Below are 18569 nucleotides of genomic sequence, written 5' to 3'. Positions count from 1 at the left end.
TTTTAGCTGGACTGCAGGACGTTTTCAGCGACTGAGAATCATCAATCCTGGTTTGGCTCATTCCATATTTCCCCCTGAAAGAAAATAAGTGCTTCAGGGACGCAACACGGCCTCTTATTCTCTCAGCTAGTGTTTTGCTTCCACACTAATATTTCTGTGAAACAAAATGCGGTTTAACCCGTAGTATATGTGATACTTGTCAGGTAGACTTTTAACTCTCATAGTTCTAAACGTATTTTGATGTAGGTTACCTCGTTGAGACAAGGAACACCATGTTACCAACATGCTTTAATAATACCACCTATACATGAGACCCCCTGAATGGAAGCCAAGTGGTCTGACGGTGGAGAGTTGTCCTCTCCACCCCTAACGTTTCTGTTAGGAGCTCTTCTTGATGGCCGTGGGTCTCAGAGGTGCCAAGCTGCACAAGTTATGTTGACATAGTTGCTCTCACAGCATGGACTGCACCAGTGGAAGAGATTGCTCGTTCTTCTTTTCTCTTTTCCTGGCAAAGCATCAACTTAGAGCGTAGGCGTGTAGAGCGAGCAAGCTCTCCATCTATCTTCTGCTAGTGTAGGTATCATCTCAACATCGTCATGTTGTGCGATGAGAGGCTGCTGGTGTTCAAGATTAGGCCAAACTGTAGTGTAGCACACAGGACAATGGCCAGATGAGCATTGGGCTGGTGGGGGCACTGGGACCCGGCCACGGCGTAGGTAGTACAGCACTGCAATGAAGTCTGTAGTTAAGCTTTTTAATCTTGCTCCTCAGGGCTAGCAGCAGCGACGTAGTGCTGTTCCTGGAGAGAGAGGGAGGGAGAGAAAGGCTCATTGTTCGAACTGTTGTACATGCCAGCGGCACAAGCTCTTGATTAGCTCTCACTGTGCGGGACAGTTTGTCTGCACCACTGGAATTATGGGATTTAGTGGGGGGCTGATTGAGGTCTGTAATGGGACCATTCTGTGCATTGGCCTGTTTAATTGTTTTCAGCCTGTTCCCTGTTCAGAGTTCTCCAGACAGTTTGTCTGGTAGTTTGTGAAACATCATGATCAAAACTTCCGCGTTTTGTTTGCGGTCGTTCGTCACCAACAGAATTTGTCTTATTGACACCCCTTTTCATTCAGTACATTTTATCTTGACACCCTGTTTTTTGTTCAGTACGTTTATTCACTCATTTATTCAATCTCTATCCCTGTCACTCCCTGTGTCTGCAGGACAATGTGTTGAACGTTATCAACCAGATCATGGATGAATGTATCCCTGGTGACAGAGCCAACAGAGACTTCTGTGTCAAGTTCCCAGAGGAGATTCGCCATGACAACCTGGCTGGACAGCTGTGGTTTGGGGCTGAGGTACTGTACTGTATCCCCTCCAGTATCATGTCACATCACATTAACAATATGTACTCTGCATGAATGTTAGTCTGCTTGACACTATAGGCATTCATCATTTACAGTCATGTTTCCGATCTGTTTTCACAATGTAATGGTCAGCTGGATCATTGTATAACTCATTATTCCTTGTTAGCCACTTGTGCATAGACAAGTTTGTCTTGAAGAAAAATATACAATATTTGAATGAAATAACACGAGTTAAATAACACGTCATTCCCTTCTCTCTCTCTCATCTTTACGTGTAGTGTCTAGCTGCAGGCTCCATCATCATGAACAGGGAGATAGAGAGCATGGCCATGAGGCCTCTCGCCAAGGACCTGACCCATAGTCTGGAGGAGGTCCGCAACATCACGCGAGACCAGGCCCTCCGAGACCTCAACTTCTACACAGACCGCATGAGGGACACGCTGCGCCACTTCGACAGCCTCTTTGCTGAGTTTGAGCTCAGGTAGCTACAGGACATCAGCATCTTACACTATTGGACATCATCAACATATTTGACTATGCATTTAATGTATTTTTCTATGATTCCCTCTGTCTGTCAGCTATGTATCAGCCATGGTGCCTGTGAAGTCTCCCAAAGAATACTATGTTCAGCAGGATGTGATTGTCCTCTTCTGTGAGACTGTGGAGAGGTGAGTTGTATTGGTGACGGAGAAAGGGAGACGAACCATGTCACGGGGAAAAGCAACGGGACAGTGTGAAGGTTTGAGTTTTTAGGTTTGTAACGTTAGAGTTGGTACTCAGATGACAGTCGAGTGGTTTAGCAAGTTTCAGACATGGTACTCCATGCATGCAGGGTTTATAAAAAATGTCAAGTGGTTGTCCAATATTATTTCACAGCCTCACGTCTTTGTTGTGTTTGTCTTAGGGCGCTCAAGCTGGGCTATCTCAGCCAAGACATGATCGATGACTATGAACCCGCTCTGATGTTTACAATCCCCAGACTAGCCATTGTGTGGTAAGTGTTGTTTTCTCTGTCTCCTCTTGTTCGTCTTCTAGAAGTCTCTGATACTAATAACATGTTGTAATCCCCTGGTCTCTCAGTGGTCTGGTGGTGTACGGTGAAGGTCCACTCAACCTGGATAGGAAACCAGGGGACATGTCTGAGCTCTTCCGGCCCTTCCGTACTTTACTGAAGAAGATCAGGTACTGTTAAGAGGATGCATGTATAGATTGTCCTCTGTATTTAATCATAGGTAGAAAATAGCTCTGAACCATCGCGACAATCTTGTGAACATAATTCGACTTTGCCGAACAGTCTAAAAATCATGGGCCAGTATCATCCTCATTGCGTGATTATTTTAGGCTGGGCGTTTAAGTATCTTATTAAGGTTGTGTTATTCCCATAGGGACCTGCTCCAGACCCTGTCAGAGGAGGAGTTGTTGACACTGGAGCGGAGCCTCTGTATCTCTCAGGACGGGTTCCCCCTAGTCCCTGAGCTTCCCCCTACCCCAGACCCCCTCTCATCCAGCAGCCCCACCGGTGACATCCCGGAGGAGCCGACTGAGAGCGAGCAACAGGAGGTGCTGTCTCTTAGCATCTCCCACATCCAGGATGAGGAGGACAGGCAGTGGGAGGAGGTGGAAAGGGGGGGAGAGGAGGAGCAGGGTGGTCTGTGTGAGGAGGCGGAGGAGGCGGACCAGGCCTGCTCCATGCAATATGATGAGGAGGAGATTGAACAGCTCAACATGATGGTGCACCGCGTGGGGGACGAGATGTTCACGCTGCTGTCCCCTCCCAGCCAGGGCCAGTCCCCAGCCCACCGCCCCAACAGAGGGGGCTCTATCGGTGGCTCTAGCACCGAGGCCTCCCCCATCCGGGTGCTGGTGGGCCAGGGCAGGACAGGTCTCTACCACGAGGAGGAGGACAGAGTCTTCTTCATGGAGGACCTGGATGCAGGAGGGGACCTTGTGACCAGCAGTCGTCTAACCTCGCCTTCTAACCTCGCCCCTCAGCCCTCTTCTCCTCAGCCCAGCAGGTCTGGCCCCCTTACCGACTCATCCAGGAATGGATGGCCCACTGAAGCCCAGACAGATCTGTCCCCGCAGCCCCACAGCCATCCCTCACAGTGCCCCAGCACCAAGCGACCCGGTCCCAGCCCTGGCCGGGAGCCCCTGCCCTACACTAACGGCTGGGAGGTGGGCCTGGAGGGGGCGGAAACTGCTGAGGTCATCGCACACCGCATGGGAGGGATGAAGCTATCGGCCACCGTCATTTTCAACCCCCACTCCCCCAGCCTGACTGAGATGGCTGTGGACAAGCTGCTCTTGCCCCGACCCCTCTCCTCCTCAGAGACAGAGCCATGCGCCCCCCTGGTGGCCACAAACTGCCTGCTCAACTCCTGTGTCTGCTGCGGCAGCTGTGAGGTCAGCCATGATGACACCCTCACCATGGACACCACAGGGCTGGGAATGGGCCTGGGGTTGGACCAGCACTGCAAGCCCCACAGCTCTGTCATCCAGTCCTCTGCCTGCCGCCTAGCTTCCTCAGGACACGACCTACATGGGAAAGGGGACTCTCCCCCCTCTCGCTGCACCTCAGAGCCAGCTCCAGGGGTGGAGGAAGGGGACCAGCACTGTGACAAGTGCCTGGTGGTGGTGGCCCCGGCACCTCAGCAGTGCCTGGGCCAGAACAGGAGCCCCATTGGGGTAAGGGGAACCCCAGAACCTTGTTCCCACCAGTGCAGGACAGTGAGGAGGCCTCAGGCCAGCGGGGGAAGGGACAGGACGGGGACCAGAGAGGCAGACAGTGAGTCCAAGGAAGAGATCAAGAAGAACACTAGGTATGAATATACAGAGCATTTGGAAAGTATTCAGACCCCTTGACCCCCCTTTTTCCACATTTTGTTACGTTACAGCCTTATTTTAAAATTGATAAATTGTTTTTTCCCCCTAAATCTATACACAATACCCCATAATGACAAACGAAAAACAGGTTTTTAGACTTAAATATCACATTTGCTCCTTTGGCAGCGATTACAGCCTCAAGTCTTCATGGGTAAAACGCTACCATCTTGGCACACCTGTATTTGGGGAGTTTCTACCATTCTTCTCTGCAGATCCTCTCAAGCTGTCAGGTTGGATGGGGAGCATCGCAGCACAGCTATTTTCAGGTCTCTCCAGAGATGTTAGATTCCAGGCTCTGACTGGGCCACTCAAGGACATTCGGAGACTTGTCCCGAAGCCATTCGTGCTTTGTCTTGGCTGTGTGCTTAAGGTCATTGTCCTGTTGGAAGGTGAACCTTAGCCCCAGCCTGAGGTCCTGAGCGCTCTTGAGCAGGTTTTCATCAAGTATCTCTCCTGTACTTTGCTCTGTTCATCTTTTCCTCGATCCTGACTAGTCTCCCAGTCTCTGCCACTGAAAAACCCAGAGCATGATGCTGCCACCGATGTTTCACCGTAGGGACTGTGCCAGGTTTCCTCCAGACGTGACGCTTGGCATTCAGGCCAAAGAGTTTAATCTTGGTTTCATCAGACCAGAGAATCTTGTTTCTCATGAGTGTGCAAAGCTGTCATCAAGGCAAAGGATGGCTACTTTGAAGTATCTAAAATATATTTTGATTTGTTTAACACTTTTGTGGTAACTACATGATTCTATATGTGTTATTTCATTGTTTTGTCTTCACTGTTATTCTACAATGTAGAAAACAGTACAAAGAAAGAAAGACCCTGGAATGAGTAGGTGTGTCAACTTTGACTGGAATTGTATGTGAAGAAGCTATTTATTTTTATTACTTTTAATACATTTGCAAAATGTTTACATCTGTTTTTGCTTTGTCATTATGGTGTATTATGTGTAGATTGATAAGGGGGGGGACAATTGAATCAATTTTAGAATAAGGCTGTAACATAACAAAATGTGGACGAGGGGTCTGAATCCTTTCAGAATGCACTGTGCTATATATGTGGTGTTTGGGTGTGTTTATTAGGGCTCCGTTTCATAGCAGGTAGGCCTCAACAACAGTCATTTACCATTTACCTTAGTCATTTATCTCTTTTGAAAGCAAACTTCCTTCACGTCTGGTCTGGCTAATTTAGTCCACATCTTGTCATCCAGTTTTATGTTCTGTTTGCTATTTGCACTTTGCTTTATGCTACTCTTGTAGCGTAACATTCACAGATCCTATTTTATATTGCCCATCTGTTATCAGTTTATTTTTTATTTAATTATTTAGCTTTTCCTCTTTTTTTGTTATTCCCAGTTTTTTCCAGGACTCTCCTCTCAGCTCAGTCTCCAGTAGTGACTGTGAGAGTGTGTCTGTCACCACATGTAGTCTGTCCAGCAGTGCTTACACAGCCAGGTAACCGCTGACCCATTTGTGAGCAGCTGTATCTGTAGTGTGTGTGTGTGTGTGTGTGTGTGTGTGTGTGTGTGTGTGTTTCTGTTTCATACATCCCTATGTTACAGCTTATGGTCATATAAACCTTTCCCATCAACATCTCTATTTCACCCATTACTCACTTTGAGATTGAAATCAAACACAACCCCTATTGTACAATGCATATTCATTACAGTACACAATATGCTGGTGAGCAGTGTTGTGTGTTGATAAGAATTACAATGAATGTGACTGTCCCGCCCCTGCCCCTCTCTCCATTCTGTCTCCATCTCCCTTCACTGTATCTCTCTCTCTCTCTCTCTCTGTCGCTCTCTCTGTGTGTGTGTGTGCATGTGCGCTCCCCCTGCCTGCTCCAGCCCTGTCAGCAGTCTGACCACGAGCTCGGGGACGTCAGAGGATCTGGACCATCATGAAATCCAGCTGGCCCTGCAGGCTGCTAAGATGGCCGCCAGGAACAAGATCCGCTCGCGCTTCCACAGCAGCAGTGACCTCATCCACCGCCTCTTCGTCTGCATATCGGGTATGTCTCTCAATCAATCAATCAAATGTATTTATAGAGCCCTTTTTACAACAGCAGTTGTCACAAAGTGCTTGTACAGTAACCGAGCCTAAAACCCCAGAGAGTGTCTAATGTAGAGGCACGGTGGCTCGGAAAAACTCCCTACAAAGTCAAGAATCTAGGAAATAACTAAGATGGTAACCAGGCTTGCTCTTCTGGCTGTGCCCGGTGGAGATTATAAGAGTACGTGACCGGTAAGGCCAGGTCGTTCTTCAAGATGTTCATAGAAGACCGGCAGGGTCAATTAATAATCACAGTGGTTGTACAGAGTGCAAGAGGTCAGCACCTCGGGAGTTAATTTCAGCTGAGCATTTAGAGGTCGAGACAGTATGTGTGTGGGGGGGTGGACCAGGACGACCAGGTAACTGGGGACAGGACAGGCAGGAGTCATCAGGCCAGGTAGTCCTGAGGCATGGTCCTAGGCCTCAGGTTCTCTGGGGGGGGGGGGATGGGAGAATTAGAGCAAACATATCTAAGAACCCACAGGACACCAGATAAGACAGGAGAATTACACCATATATAACAGACTGACTCTAGTCCCCCGGCACAGACTATTGCAGCATAGATACAGGAGACAGTCCTGGTGGGTCGGGGACATTGTGGCCCTGTCCAAAGTTACCCCCGGACAAGGGTAACCCCCACCCACTTTGGCAAAGCACAGCCCCCACACCACTAGGGATATCACCAGGCCACTAACTTACTACCCTGAGACAAGGCCCATTATAGCCCACAAAGATCTCCCCACCGCACAAGCCCGAGGACAGGAAGGATGGAAGAGCATGAGCAAGCCAGTGACTCGGCCCCGTAATAGGGTCAGAGGCAGAGAATCCCAGTGGAGTTAAGAGATCTGGCAAGGCAGCGACAGCAAGGGTGGTTCGTCACGCCAGTGCCTTGCCATTCGCCTTCACGCTCCTGGGCCAGACTACACTCAATCATAGGACATACTGAAGAGATGAGTCTTCAGTAACGACTGAGGTTGAGACCAGCTGTTTGCTTAGAAGGAGCCTTGCGTCTTGTGACTAGTGTAGGTATGTAAGGCAGAACCAAATCGGCAGAAGCCAGTGTAGGGAGGCTAGCACTGGGGTAATATGATGTTTTTGGGGTTTCTAGACAAGATTCTAGCAGCCGTATTTAGAGTAGAGGTTATGATTTTTCAGTACCGATACCGATTATTGGAGGACCCAAAAAAAAGCAGATACCGATTAATCAGCCGATTTGTTTTTTTATTTTTTTGTAATAATGACAATTACAACAATATTGAAACACTTATTTTAACTTAATATAATACATCAATCAAATCAATTTAGCTTCAAATAAATAATTAAACATGTTCAATTTGGTTTAAATAATGCAAAACAAAGTGTTGGAGAAGAAAGTAAAAGTGCAATATGTGCCATGTAAAAAAATAAAACGTTTAAGTTCCTTGCTCAGAACATGCAGAACATGAGAATATATGAAAGCTGGTGGTTCCTTTCAACATGCGTCTTCAATATTCTCAGGTAAGAAGTTTTAGGTTCAGGTTATTATAGGACCATTTCTCTTTCTACCATTTGTATTTCATATACCTTTGACTATTGGATGTTCTTATAGGCACTTTACTATTGCCAGTGTAACAGTATAGCTTCCGTCCCTCTCCTCGTCCCTAACTGGGCTCGAACCAGGAACACATCGACAACAGCCACACTCGAAGCATGCGTTACCTATCGCTCCACAAAATCCACGGCCCTTGCAGAGCAAGGGGAACAACTACTCCAAGTCTCAGAGCGAGTGACGTTTGAAATGCTATTAGCGCGCACCTTGCTAACTAGCTATCCATTTCACATCGGTTACACCAGCCTAATCTCGGGAGTTGATAGGTTTGAAGTCATAAACAGCTCAATGCTTGAAGCATTGCGAAGAGCTGCTGGCAAAGGCACGAAAGTGCTGTTTGAATGAATGCTTACGAGCCCGCTGCTGCCTGCCACCGCTCAGCCAGACTGCTCTATCAAATATCACATCATAGACATAATTATAACATAACACACAAGCCGTAGGTCATTTTTTATTTTACCTTTATTTTACTAGGCAAGTCAGTTAAGAACAAATTCTTATTTTCAATGACGGCCTAGGAACAGTGGGTTAACTGCCTGTTCAGGGGCAGAACGACAGATTTGTACCTTGTCAGCTCGGGGATTTGAACTTGCAACCTTTCGGTTACTAGTCCAACGCTCTAACCGCTAGGCTACCCTGCCGCCCCAGGTCAAATCCGGAAACTATCATTTAGAAAATAAAACGTTTATTCTTTCAGTGAAATACGGAACCGTTTTAAGTCTAAATATTCCTGTTACATTGCACAACCTTCAACGTCATGTCATTAATTACGTAAAATTCTGGCAAATTAGTTAAACTTGCCAGGCGGCCCAAACTGCTGCATATACCCTGACTCTGTTGCACAGAATGCTAGAGAAGTGACACAATTTCCCTTGGTAAAAGAAATTCATGTTAGCAGGCAATATTAACTAAATATGCAGGTTTAAAAAAATATATACTTGTGTATTGATTTTAAGAAAGGCGTTGAATGTTAATGGTTAGGTACACATTGGTGCAACAACAGTGCTTTTTTTCGCGAATGCGCTTTTTAAATCACCTGTTTAGCGTAGTAGGCTATGATGCAATGATAATTTAACAGGCACCACATCAATTATATGCAACGCAGGACAAGCTAGATAACTACACATGGTTGATGATATTACTAGTTTAACTAGTGATTATGTTAAGATTGATAGTTTTTTATAAGATACGTTTAATGCTAGCTAGCACCTTACCGTGGCTCCTTGCTGCACTTGCATAACAGGTAGTCAGCCTGCCACGCAGTTTCCTCGGAGTGCAATGTAATCGTCCATGATCGGTGTCCAAAAATGCCGATTTCCGATTGTTATGAAAACTTGAAATCGGCTATTCCGGTTAATCGGTCGACCTCTAATTTAGAATTAGCTGAAGGTTATTTAGTGTCTTATCCAGGTACCCGGAGAGTAGAGCATTGCAGTAGTCTAATCTTGAAGTGACAAAAGCATTGATTAGCGTTTCTGCATCAAAGTTGGCCCAAAAAGTTTCAGAATTTTCAAATGTTACGAAGATGACATGCGAAGCTGGTCATTAAATATTTTTTATATGTTCATTGAAGTAGAGATCAGGGTCCAGAGTAGGACCTTGAACTAGCATCTCTGTTTTGCCCGAGTTTAAAAGTAAAGCATTTTCCGCTATTCACTTCCTCTTGTCTGAAACACATGCCTCCAGGGTAGGCAATTTTGGGATTTCACCATGTTACATCTAAATGTACAGCTTGTGTGCCGTCTGCATAACAGGGAAAGTTGACATTGTGTTTCTGAAGACATCACCAAGAGGCTGCATATATAGAGAAAACAATAGGGATCCTAGAATGGATAGTTGTCTCTCGCTCCAATGGTATAGCTGTAGTTTGATGGGGTAAATCAGTCTGTTGCTCATGTTTTTGTTTATTTTGTTATTAATACTTTGACTCCAAAATGAAAATGTACTTTTATTACTTTACTGATCTGTACTCCAAACACCCTCCAACGGCTTTACAACTTATTCCACAATGCTTTTCTCATATGCACCACAGTTGCACCCCGTTCCAGTGGCATGCATTGAAACGTGTATCTTTCTCGTGGCTTTCTTTTGCAAAATAACTATGAATTAATGGACTTATTTATTCACCATCACGGTGTAGGGCGTTCAATGTATTACATGGAAGAATAGCAGGTCTATTTTGCTCCAGAGAAGTAGCTCATTGTTCCCTTGCTAGGCTAGTGCGTGCGCCAACGTCTAAGTAACGTTAACCTGGCTAGCTTGATAGCTAGCTAACTTTCTTAGCAGCTTGTACACACCCCACAGCCCATTCAGCTGGGATTACGGATTGTCCCGGTAGTGACTGTTTTGAATCCCTGCTGTTTCCGTCTGCCTTGCGACCTGCCCTGTCTGGAACTGAGAGGAGTAACAAAGTAGCCCACATTACTACCATGACAAAGACCAAAGCCGGTGGGAGTACCGTTGAGGACAAAAAATTGTTCTACAAGCAATTTTTATAACAAAAAGATAACTTTAAGCCATTTTGTCCAAATACTGGTGGAGTCAGTCCATTATTTTATTAGTTATCTGACCAGAGAGGTCCAGGACCTGAAGAACAGTTAGCAGTTCTCCCAGTGTCAGCTCGATGAGTTTAAAGAGGAGAACGGCAAGATGACCGCAATCTGTAAGTCATTGAGAGAGGACATCAGTTGTGTATGTGAATCCATGATAACAATGACGGAGAAATCGGATTATCTTGAGGGAGAATCAAGGCGGAACAATATTGTTGGGGACGGAATTGCAAAATCTCCACACAAGACCTGGACGGCGTTTGAGGACAACGAGGACTATCCTGAAGCAGTGCGCCAGAAGAGGAAAGAACTTATTCCAGCCATGAAAGCTGCCAAAGCGCGTGGGGACATTACTTACATCCACTGTGACAGTCTCATTGTCCACCCTCCCTCCCAAAAGCCTGGAAGGGATGAGAGCCAAGCATGTCGTTTCGTAGCTTCAACCCCCCAGCACACACACACAATTACACACACAAACTGATTGATGGAATGCTGTTTTAATTTTTTTGCTTTGTTTTGTTCTTTTCCATTTTTATTTCCATTTCTGATAAACTACCCAGTAAAGGGCTAAAAATGGTCCACCACCCAAAGGACATCCAGCCAACTTGACACAACTGTTCGAAGCATTGGAATCAACATGGGTCAGCATCCCTGTGGAGTGCTTTCGACACCTTGTAGAGTCCATGCCCCGACAATTTGAGGCTGTTCTGAGGGCAAAAGGAGGTGCAAATGTTTTGTAATAAGGCTCATGAAATCATTAACTTGATAACATCAGATAACATTCATATATTAGCCACTTCTGAGACTCACTTAGATAATTCCTTTCATGATACAGCAGTAGCAATTCAAGGATATAATATCTACAGAAGAGACAGGAATGCCTATGGGGGAGGTGTTGCTGTATATATTCAGAGCCATATCCATGTAATGTTTAGACAAGATCTCATGTCAAGTGTTATTAAAGCGTTGTGGTTTCAGGTTCACCAGTCTCATCGAAGCCTATTATTTTACAATGTTGCTATAGGCCACCAAGTGCTAACAGTCAGTACCTAAGATAATGTCTGTGTGTACAATCCTTAATAGTGTATATGATGTAAACTGAGAGGTCTACTTTCTTGGGGACCTGAATATTGACTGGTTTTCATCAAGATCGCCGCTCATCATGCTGGCCGCTCAAGATTTCTAATCTGGTTCAGGGTATTAATCAACCTATCAGGGTGTTTACAAATGCTACTTGAGTTATATCATCCACATGTATTGATGATATTTGTATTAATACTGTAGAACTTTGTTCTAAAGCTGTATCCGTTCCCAGTGGATGAAGATCTCAACCTGCTCCACTGCAGCCCCGTTGATGAGAATGGGGGCGTGCTCTGTCCTCCTTTTCCTGTATTCCACAGTCATCTCCTTTGTCTTGATCACGTTGAGGGAGAGGTTGTTCTCCTGGCACCACACTGCCAGTTCTCTGATCTCCCTATAGGCTGTCTCATCGTTGTCGGTGATCAGGCCTACCACTATTTTTGTCATCGGCAGAATGAATGATGGTGTTGGAGTCGTGCTTGGCCATGCAGTCATGGGTGAACAGGGAGTACAGGAGGGGACTGAGCACACACCCCTGAGGGGCCCCATGTTGAGGATCAGCATAGCAGATGTGTAGTTACCTACACTTACCGCCTGGGGGGGGCCTGTCAGGAAGTCCAGGATCCAGTTGCAGATGGAGGTGTTTAGTCCCAGGGTCCTTAGCTTAGTGATGAGCTTTCAGGGCACTATGGTGTTGAACACTGAGCTGTAGTCAATGAATAGCTTTCTCACGTAGGTGTTCCTTTTGTTCAGGTGGGAAAGGGCAGTGTGGAGTGCAATAGAGATTGCGTCATTGTGGATCTGTTGGGGCGGTATGCAAATTGTAGTTGGTCTAGGTTTTCTGAGATAATGGTGTTGTGAGCCATGACCAGCCTTTCAAAGTGCTTCATGGCTACAGACGTGAGTGCTATGGGTCGGGAGTCATTTAGGCAGGTTTTCTTTGACAAAGGAACTATGGCGGTCTGCTTGAAACATGTTGGTATTACAGAATCGGTCAGGGACAGGTTGAAAATGTCAGTGAAGACACTTGCAGTTGGTCAACGCATGCTCAGAGACATGTCCTGGTAATCCGTCTGGCCCTGTGGCCTTGTGAATGTTGACCTGTTTAAAGGTCTTACTCACATCGGCTAAGGAGAGTGTTATCACACTGTCATCCGGAACAGCTGGTGCTCTCCTGCATTCAGTGTTGCTTGCCTCGACGCGAGCATATAAGTAATTTGGCTCGTCTGCTAGGCTCGTGTCACTGGAGACCTCGCGGCTGTTCTTCCCTTTGTAGTCCATAATAGTTTGCAAGCCCTGCCACATCCGACAAGTGTTGGAGCCGGTGTAGTAGGATTCAATCTTAGTCCTGTATTGACACTTTGCCTGTTTGATGGTTCGTTGGGGGGCATAGCGGGATTTCTTATAAGCTTCCGGGTTAGAGTCCCGCTCCTTGAAAGCGGCAGCTCTACCCTTTAGCTCAGTGCGGATGTTGCCTGTAATCTATGGCTTCTGGTTGGGGTATGTACGTACAGTCACTGTGGGGATCATCAATGCACTTATTAATGAACCCAGTGACTGATGTGGTATACTCCTCAATGCCATCGGAAGAAGTTTCCTTTCATTAAAGTCCCCGGCCACTTGGCTCCCCGGTTTTCTTGTTTGCTTATGGCCTTATACAGCTTGGTGAGTGCGGTCTTAGTGCCAGCATCAGTTTGTGGTGGTAAATAGACAGCTACGAAAAATATAGATAACTCTCGTGATAAATAGTGCAGTCTACAGCTTATCATGAGATTCTCTACTTCAGGCAAGCAAATCCTTGAGCGTTCCTTAATATTCGATTTTGTGCACCAGCTGTTATTGACAATTAGACACAGAACGCCACCCCTTGTACTTACCGGAGGCAGCTATTCTATCTTGCCGATGAACGGAAAACCCAGCCCACTGTTATCCATGTTGTCGTTCAGCCACAACTCGGTGAAACATGAGATATTACAGTTCTTAATGTCCCGTTGGTAGGATAGTGTTGATCGAAGCTCATCCAGTTTGCTATCCAATGATTGCACGTGGGCTAATAGGACTGATGGTAGAGTTGGATTACCCACTCGCCGTTGGATCCTTACAAGACACCCCAACCTATGTCCCGATATCTCCTTCTCATGCGAATCAGAGATTTGGGCCTTGTTGGGTGTCTGAAGTAAATCCTTTGCGTCTGACTCGTTAAAGAAAAGATCTTTGTCCAGTAGGAGGTGAGTAATCGCTGTGCTGATATCCAGAAGGTATTTTCGGTCATAAGAGACGGTGGCAGAAACATTATGTACAAAATAAGTTACAAATAACGCCAAAAAACCTGCACACAATAGCACAATTGGTTAGGAGCCCGTAAAACGGCAGCCATCTCCTCCAACACCGTTGTTCATTGTGTGGTGTATCGCCAGGGCAGCTCCCTTCGACTATTTTCTATTTTTACCAATGACCTACCACTGGCATTTAACAAAGCTTATATGTCCATGATGATGGTTCAACCCAATACAAATCAGCAACCACAGCTTGTGAAATCACTGCAAGCCTAAACAGAGTTGCAGTCAGTTAGAATGGGTGGCCAGTAATAAACTGGTCCTGAACATCTCTAAAATTAAGATTATTGTATATGGTACAAATCATTCCTTAAATTCTAGACGTCAGCTGAATCTGGTAATGAATGGTGTGACCGTTGCGCAAGTTGAGGAGAGTAAATTACTTGGCGTTACCTTCCATTGTAAACTTATGTTCAAAACATATAGATTCAGTGGTTGTAAAGATGGGGAGAGGTCTGTCCGTAATAGAGATGCTTTTGCTATGCTTTTTGACACCACACTCCACAAAGCAAGTCCTGCAGGCTCTAGTTTTATCCTGTCTTGATTATTGTCCAGTTATACTAGAAGGACCTAGTTAAGCTGCAGCTGGCCTAGAACAGAGTGGCACGTTTTGCTCTTCATTGTAATCAGAGGGCTAATATCCAGTTTCTCTTGGCTAAGACTTGAGAAACGATTGACTGCATCGCTTCTTGTTTTTATAAGAAACAATGTGTTGGAAATTCCAAATAGTTTGTATAGTAACTTACACACAGCACTGATGCACACACCAGACATGCCACCAAGGGTATTTTCACAGTCCCCAGGTCAAATTCAAGGAAACGTACAATATTATACAGAGCCATGATTTCATCTCATACAGCGCAAGTGAACAGCAAACCTGGTTTAAAAAAACAAATAAAGCAACGCCTCTCCCCCATGTGACGTATTTGTAACTGATAGATACACACACACACACACACACACACACACACACACACACACACACACACACACACACACTACATGTTAATGTTTTTAAATATATGTGAATTGTTAAGTCTTTTGTCATGAATGTATTTTTCTTTGTGTTGCACCCTAGTAAGACTAGATTTCGCCATTGGTGTCAGTTAATGGTGATCCTAATAAAAAACAATTAATAATAATGTCATTGGTTCCTCTTGACCTCCAGGTGTTGCTGACCAGCTGCAGACAAACTATGCCGCCGACCTTCGAAGCATTCTGAAGACACTGTTTGAAGTCATGGCTACCTCTGAGCAGGGGGACAATGACAAGGAGAAGGGTGAGGAACAGATGCTTCTGTTTAGGTTGTTTGTCTTTACATCAGGGTTAACTTGCAGTAATGTCAGGTGTCTTAGTGTAGTTCTTCCAGTGTGTTTGTCTGTGATGGTAATGTTAATTGTAATGACACGGCTGTGCTCTGTGTGGTGGTGCAGCATGTCCAGGGCTTCGCAGTGCTGTGCTGGAGGACTGTTCTCTCTGTCAGGAGACCATCTCCTCCTCGGAGCTGGCAGCCAAGGCCCTGGAGGGACAGTTTGAAGGTCAGCACCTCTCTTATCTCCTTAAAACACATACACACATGACGTGCATGCACACAGTGTGACATTCATATAAACAAGCATCACTATTAATGTGCCCCTGCTTTTCCCATGTAGATCCCCCAGACTGGGTTCCTGATGAGGAATGTGACTCCTGCATCACCTGTAAGGCCCCCTTCACCGTCATTCGCAGAAAGCACCACTGTAGGAGCTGTGGCAAGGTAACACAAAACACCTGAACAGATCTCCTTTAGAATTGTCTATACTACATCAAATAAATGAAGAACAATCAAATGTACCTTGTTTGTTCTGTGTCATTTTAGATTTTCTGCTCTCGCTGCTCCTCCCACTCAGCCCCGTTACCGCGGTACGGCCAGGTGAAGGCCGTCAGGGTGTGTACGCACTGCTACATGTTCCACGTCACACCGTTCTACAGTGACAAGACTGGCATCTGACCCCTGCTGTATCAACCGATTTCACCCCCCCCCCCCCCCCCCCCCCCAGAGCAACCTTATCGATCATCTTCATCACACTGCACAGCAAAGCAAGGCAAGGCTTTGGAATAAAGAGGACATGGATGAGAGGGCAGAGAGATGGAATGAGGTCGGATGTGGAGGCGCATAAACCATGATTAGACCCTTTCTGTTGTTTTTGAGATGCTGCTGCTGCCTGAAAGGGAACCAAAGGGCCTAATGCTATGCTGTCCTCCTCCTGACTCACTGATGCCTGCCTGCCTGCCTGCCTGCCTGCCTGCTTGCCTGCCTGCCTGCCTATAGAGGCAGATGAAGAAAAAAATGGAAGTAGGGTTTTGAACAGGCTACTCTGGACCGGTCCAGTGCTTTAGGAACAGCTTCTGGGAATATTTGCAGCTGAAGAGGGAGAGAAAGCCTTTTCTGTTTTATTGCTTGTGTATAACAAAGGCCTTCTGACATCATGTCCTATGCTTTAGCGGGCTTCCCACACTTGTGCCAGAGCTCTGACAGGGCTCCGATTACTTTAAAGAATGGAAGTCATAATAAACATGTAAATAAGGATAATTATGTTGATAGTGATGATGATCTCCGCACAACTGATCTCGCTTGTTTGGCCGCAATGGCTCTAGAAGTTTTAATTTTAGTTTGTCATGTAATTCCTGATGCTGTGAGGATGAGGAGGGGAAAGCAATCCTCATCAGGCTACCTAAATAGCGAAGCAACAAAAAAATAGATTTTATGTATTGATTCCTACCACGGAAATTTGCCAATGTTTTTAACGGCAATTTAATTTGATTTAATTTCATATGGGATTTGTATTTTATCGACTGTGTGTCAAAGGACACAAAGATTAGCTGGCCTTTAATGACAATGAGGGCTGTGCCCATTGCTTTTACAGTCACAACATACAATGTTTATTAAAAAAAAGCTTTTTCTCATCCCATCTTTAACATGCTACTCCTCAACCTCTGAGATTGTCATGGTCACATCAGTCACTCTCTCAGGCATTTAATGCCCTCTGGTGGAGAGAGATTTTAACCTCCTACCACACATTAGTATCTATATTAATTGATTGTTAGAATCATGGAGTGCATATCACCACTATTTAGAGGTTTATGATACCTGTCTCCCATCAGTTGGTCAAGGCAGCTTTGTTTCCTTCTGATTTGTGCAATATAGTTTTTCCCTCTGTGTATGTTGTTGCCAAACACATTTATCTTAAGTATATTTCAACTCTCCCAGGGGTCACACTGATAGCAAACTTTTCTAGACAGGATTCACCAAAACCGAGACGAACCTCTACTACTACACTAAGCATTGATGTCCATTTTCATGATCTAAATTACATGCCAGCTGCTGCTGCTGTTGCAGAAACATATGTGATCTGTAGGGAGATCAGTTAGAATATGTTACAGATAGTAAGTTAAATTGAAACTAGACTGTTTTGTTCATCCTTACCTGGTTATACATTATCCCCATACCTCTCTGCACAAAGTATTACTATTCCCAGTAGATAACCACTTCCTCTACTCTTACATCATGATTTCTGCCTGCTCCCTCGAGTCATTTCTGATGTGGAGGGAAAGCTTCACCATCTAGGTTACAATGGAGAATGTGTTTGAGTTGATGTGGATAGAGGACTGGTCAATCTGACATAACTGGCTCAAACAACCATGGCCTTCTACGCTTCAAGTCTGCACCAGTTATATCAAATCTGCCCTGATTTATAAGCTAATTCTCAGGCTTTATCTTGTCTAGATCGCTTTATACTTCTACACGGTTTATTTGTATTGCGGGAAAATTTAAAGACCTTAAAATTACGTAATTGTTTTATAAACAAAATGAAATTGTAAATCTATAAATCTATTACTACTTTTTCAGTATGGTGCGGTAATTCAAGGACTGTGTATCCTATTACTTCAGAGCTTGTTATTTTGTAAAGGCTAGCATATTTCAGTAATAAGAGCCATGTGAAACATTTGGGAAAACTGAAAGAATGTTATTAATTTTAAATGCCATGTAAATTAAAATTAAATGACTTTTTCCTTTGAATAAGTGTATCCTAATTTCTGTGTTACTACTATCCATTCATGTTCGTCTTTTCTCAGGCAGTTGTGACATTTATGTCAACTCGTCATTGATATGGTCTTGACTCTTGTGTGCACAGCATCAATCACACACAACTTGATCCAAAGGGATTTCATGTCATTGGAGCACGCTACCCTTGCCTGAAGACCCTGGATGTATCTCAGCTGCTCTATCGATCACGACCGCCTCAGTCATAAACTCCGCCTATTTCTAACCATTTCTATTCTTAAACCTAATCTCACATTTAACTTTAACCACACTGCTAACCGTATGCCTAATATTAAACTAAAACCAAAAAAGTTACTTTTTGTTTCACGAATTTCTGTGATATATGGCTGTGGAAACTAGTGCACACCCTATAAACGCCATTTGGCCAGAGCGATGTGGCTGGGTAGCCAGACAAACGTTCCCTGCCTCTTGGCCTCTTGTCACGTTCTCAGGTGAGATTACATCCCAGTCCCACTGGGTGGCAGCACCTATTCATTTCATGCAGCATTGCCTGCTGTCTGACTGATCAATGTAGCTCTGTTATCCGTAGTACATTAGTGTAACACCCCTAACAATGGAATGTTTCCAATTATTCTTCAGGGGATGTGATAAGCATTGCTGAAAACATATGTGG

General features: G+C 45.0%; 1 protein-coding gene across 2 annotated transcripts; it reads left to right on the top strand.

The window, feature by feature from the left end:
• Positions 1 to 1207: 1207 nt before the first annotated feature.
• On the top strand, positions 1208 to 17911 carry LOC109893927 (lateral signaling target protein 2 homolog). Of its 2 annotated transcripts, XM_020487127.2 has the most exons (12): positions 1208 to 1352; positions 1640 to 1842; positions 1940 to 2029; positions 2266 to 2355; positions 2442 to 2543; positions 2747 to 4180; positions 5600 to 5698; positions 6094 to 6257; positions 15020 to 15130; positions 15285 to 15389; positions 15504 to 15607; positions 15710 to 17911. In XM_020487127.2, exons 1-12 carry the CDS (start codon positions 1245 to 1247, stop codon positions 15839 to 15841), a joined length of 2742 nt encoding a protein of 913 aa, XP_020342716.1. In that variant the 5' UTR covers positions 1208 to 1244; the 3' UTR covers positions 15842 to 17911. The 2 variants fall into 2 exon arrangements, with proteins under 2 accessions (XP_020342716.1, XP_020342717.1); XM_020487128.2 differs by lacking the exon at positions 5600 to 5698.
• Positions 17912 to 18569: the final 658 nt, after the last annotated feature.

This window comes from Oncorhynchus kisutch, linkage group LG7 (genome assembly GCF_002021735.2).
Source record: "Oncorhynchus kisutch isolate 150728-3 linkage group LG7, Okis_V2, whole genome shotgun sequence".
Lineage (NCBI taxonomy): Eukaryota > Metazoa > Chordata > Actinopteri > Salmoniformes > Salmonidae > Oncorhynchus > Oncorhynchus kisutch.
The sequence above is the reverse complement of the archived record's forward strand: the minus strand, read 5'-3'. Positions and strand labels throughout refer to the sequence as shown.

Coding starts and splice junctions, on each gene's coding strand:
- LOC109893927 (XM_020487127.2), top strand. CDS start 1,245: ATGGATGAATGTATCCCTGGTGACAGAGCCAACAGAGACTTCTGTGTC. Junction 15,131..15,284: donor GGACAATGACAAGGAGAAGG/GTGAGGAACAGA, acceptor GTGGTGGTGCAG/CATGTCCAGGGCTTCGCAGT. Junction 15,390..15,503: donor CCTGGAGGGACAGTTTGAAG/GTCAGCACCTCT, acceptor TTTCCCATGTAG/ATCCCCCAGACTGGGTTCCT.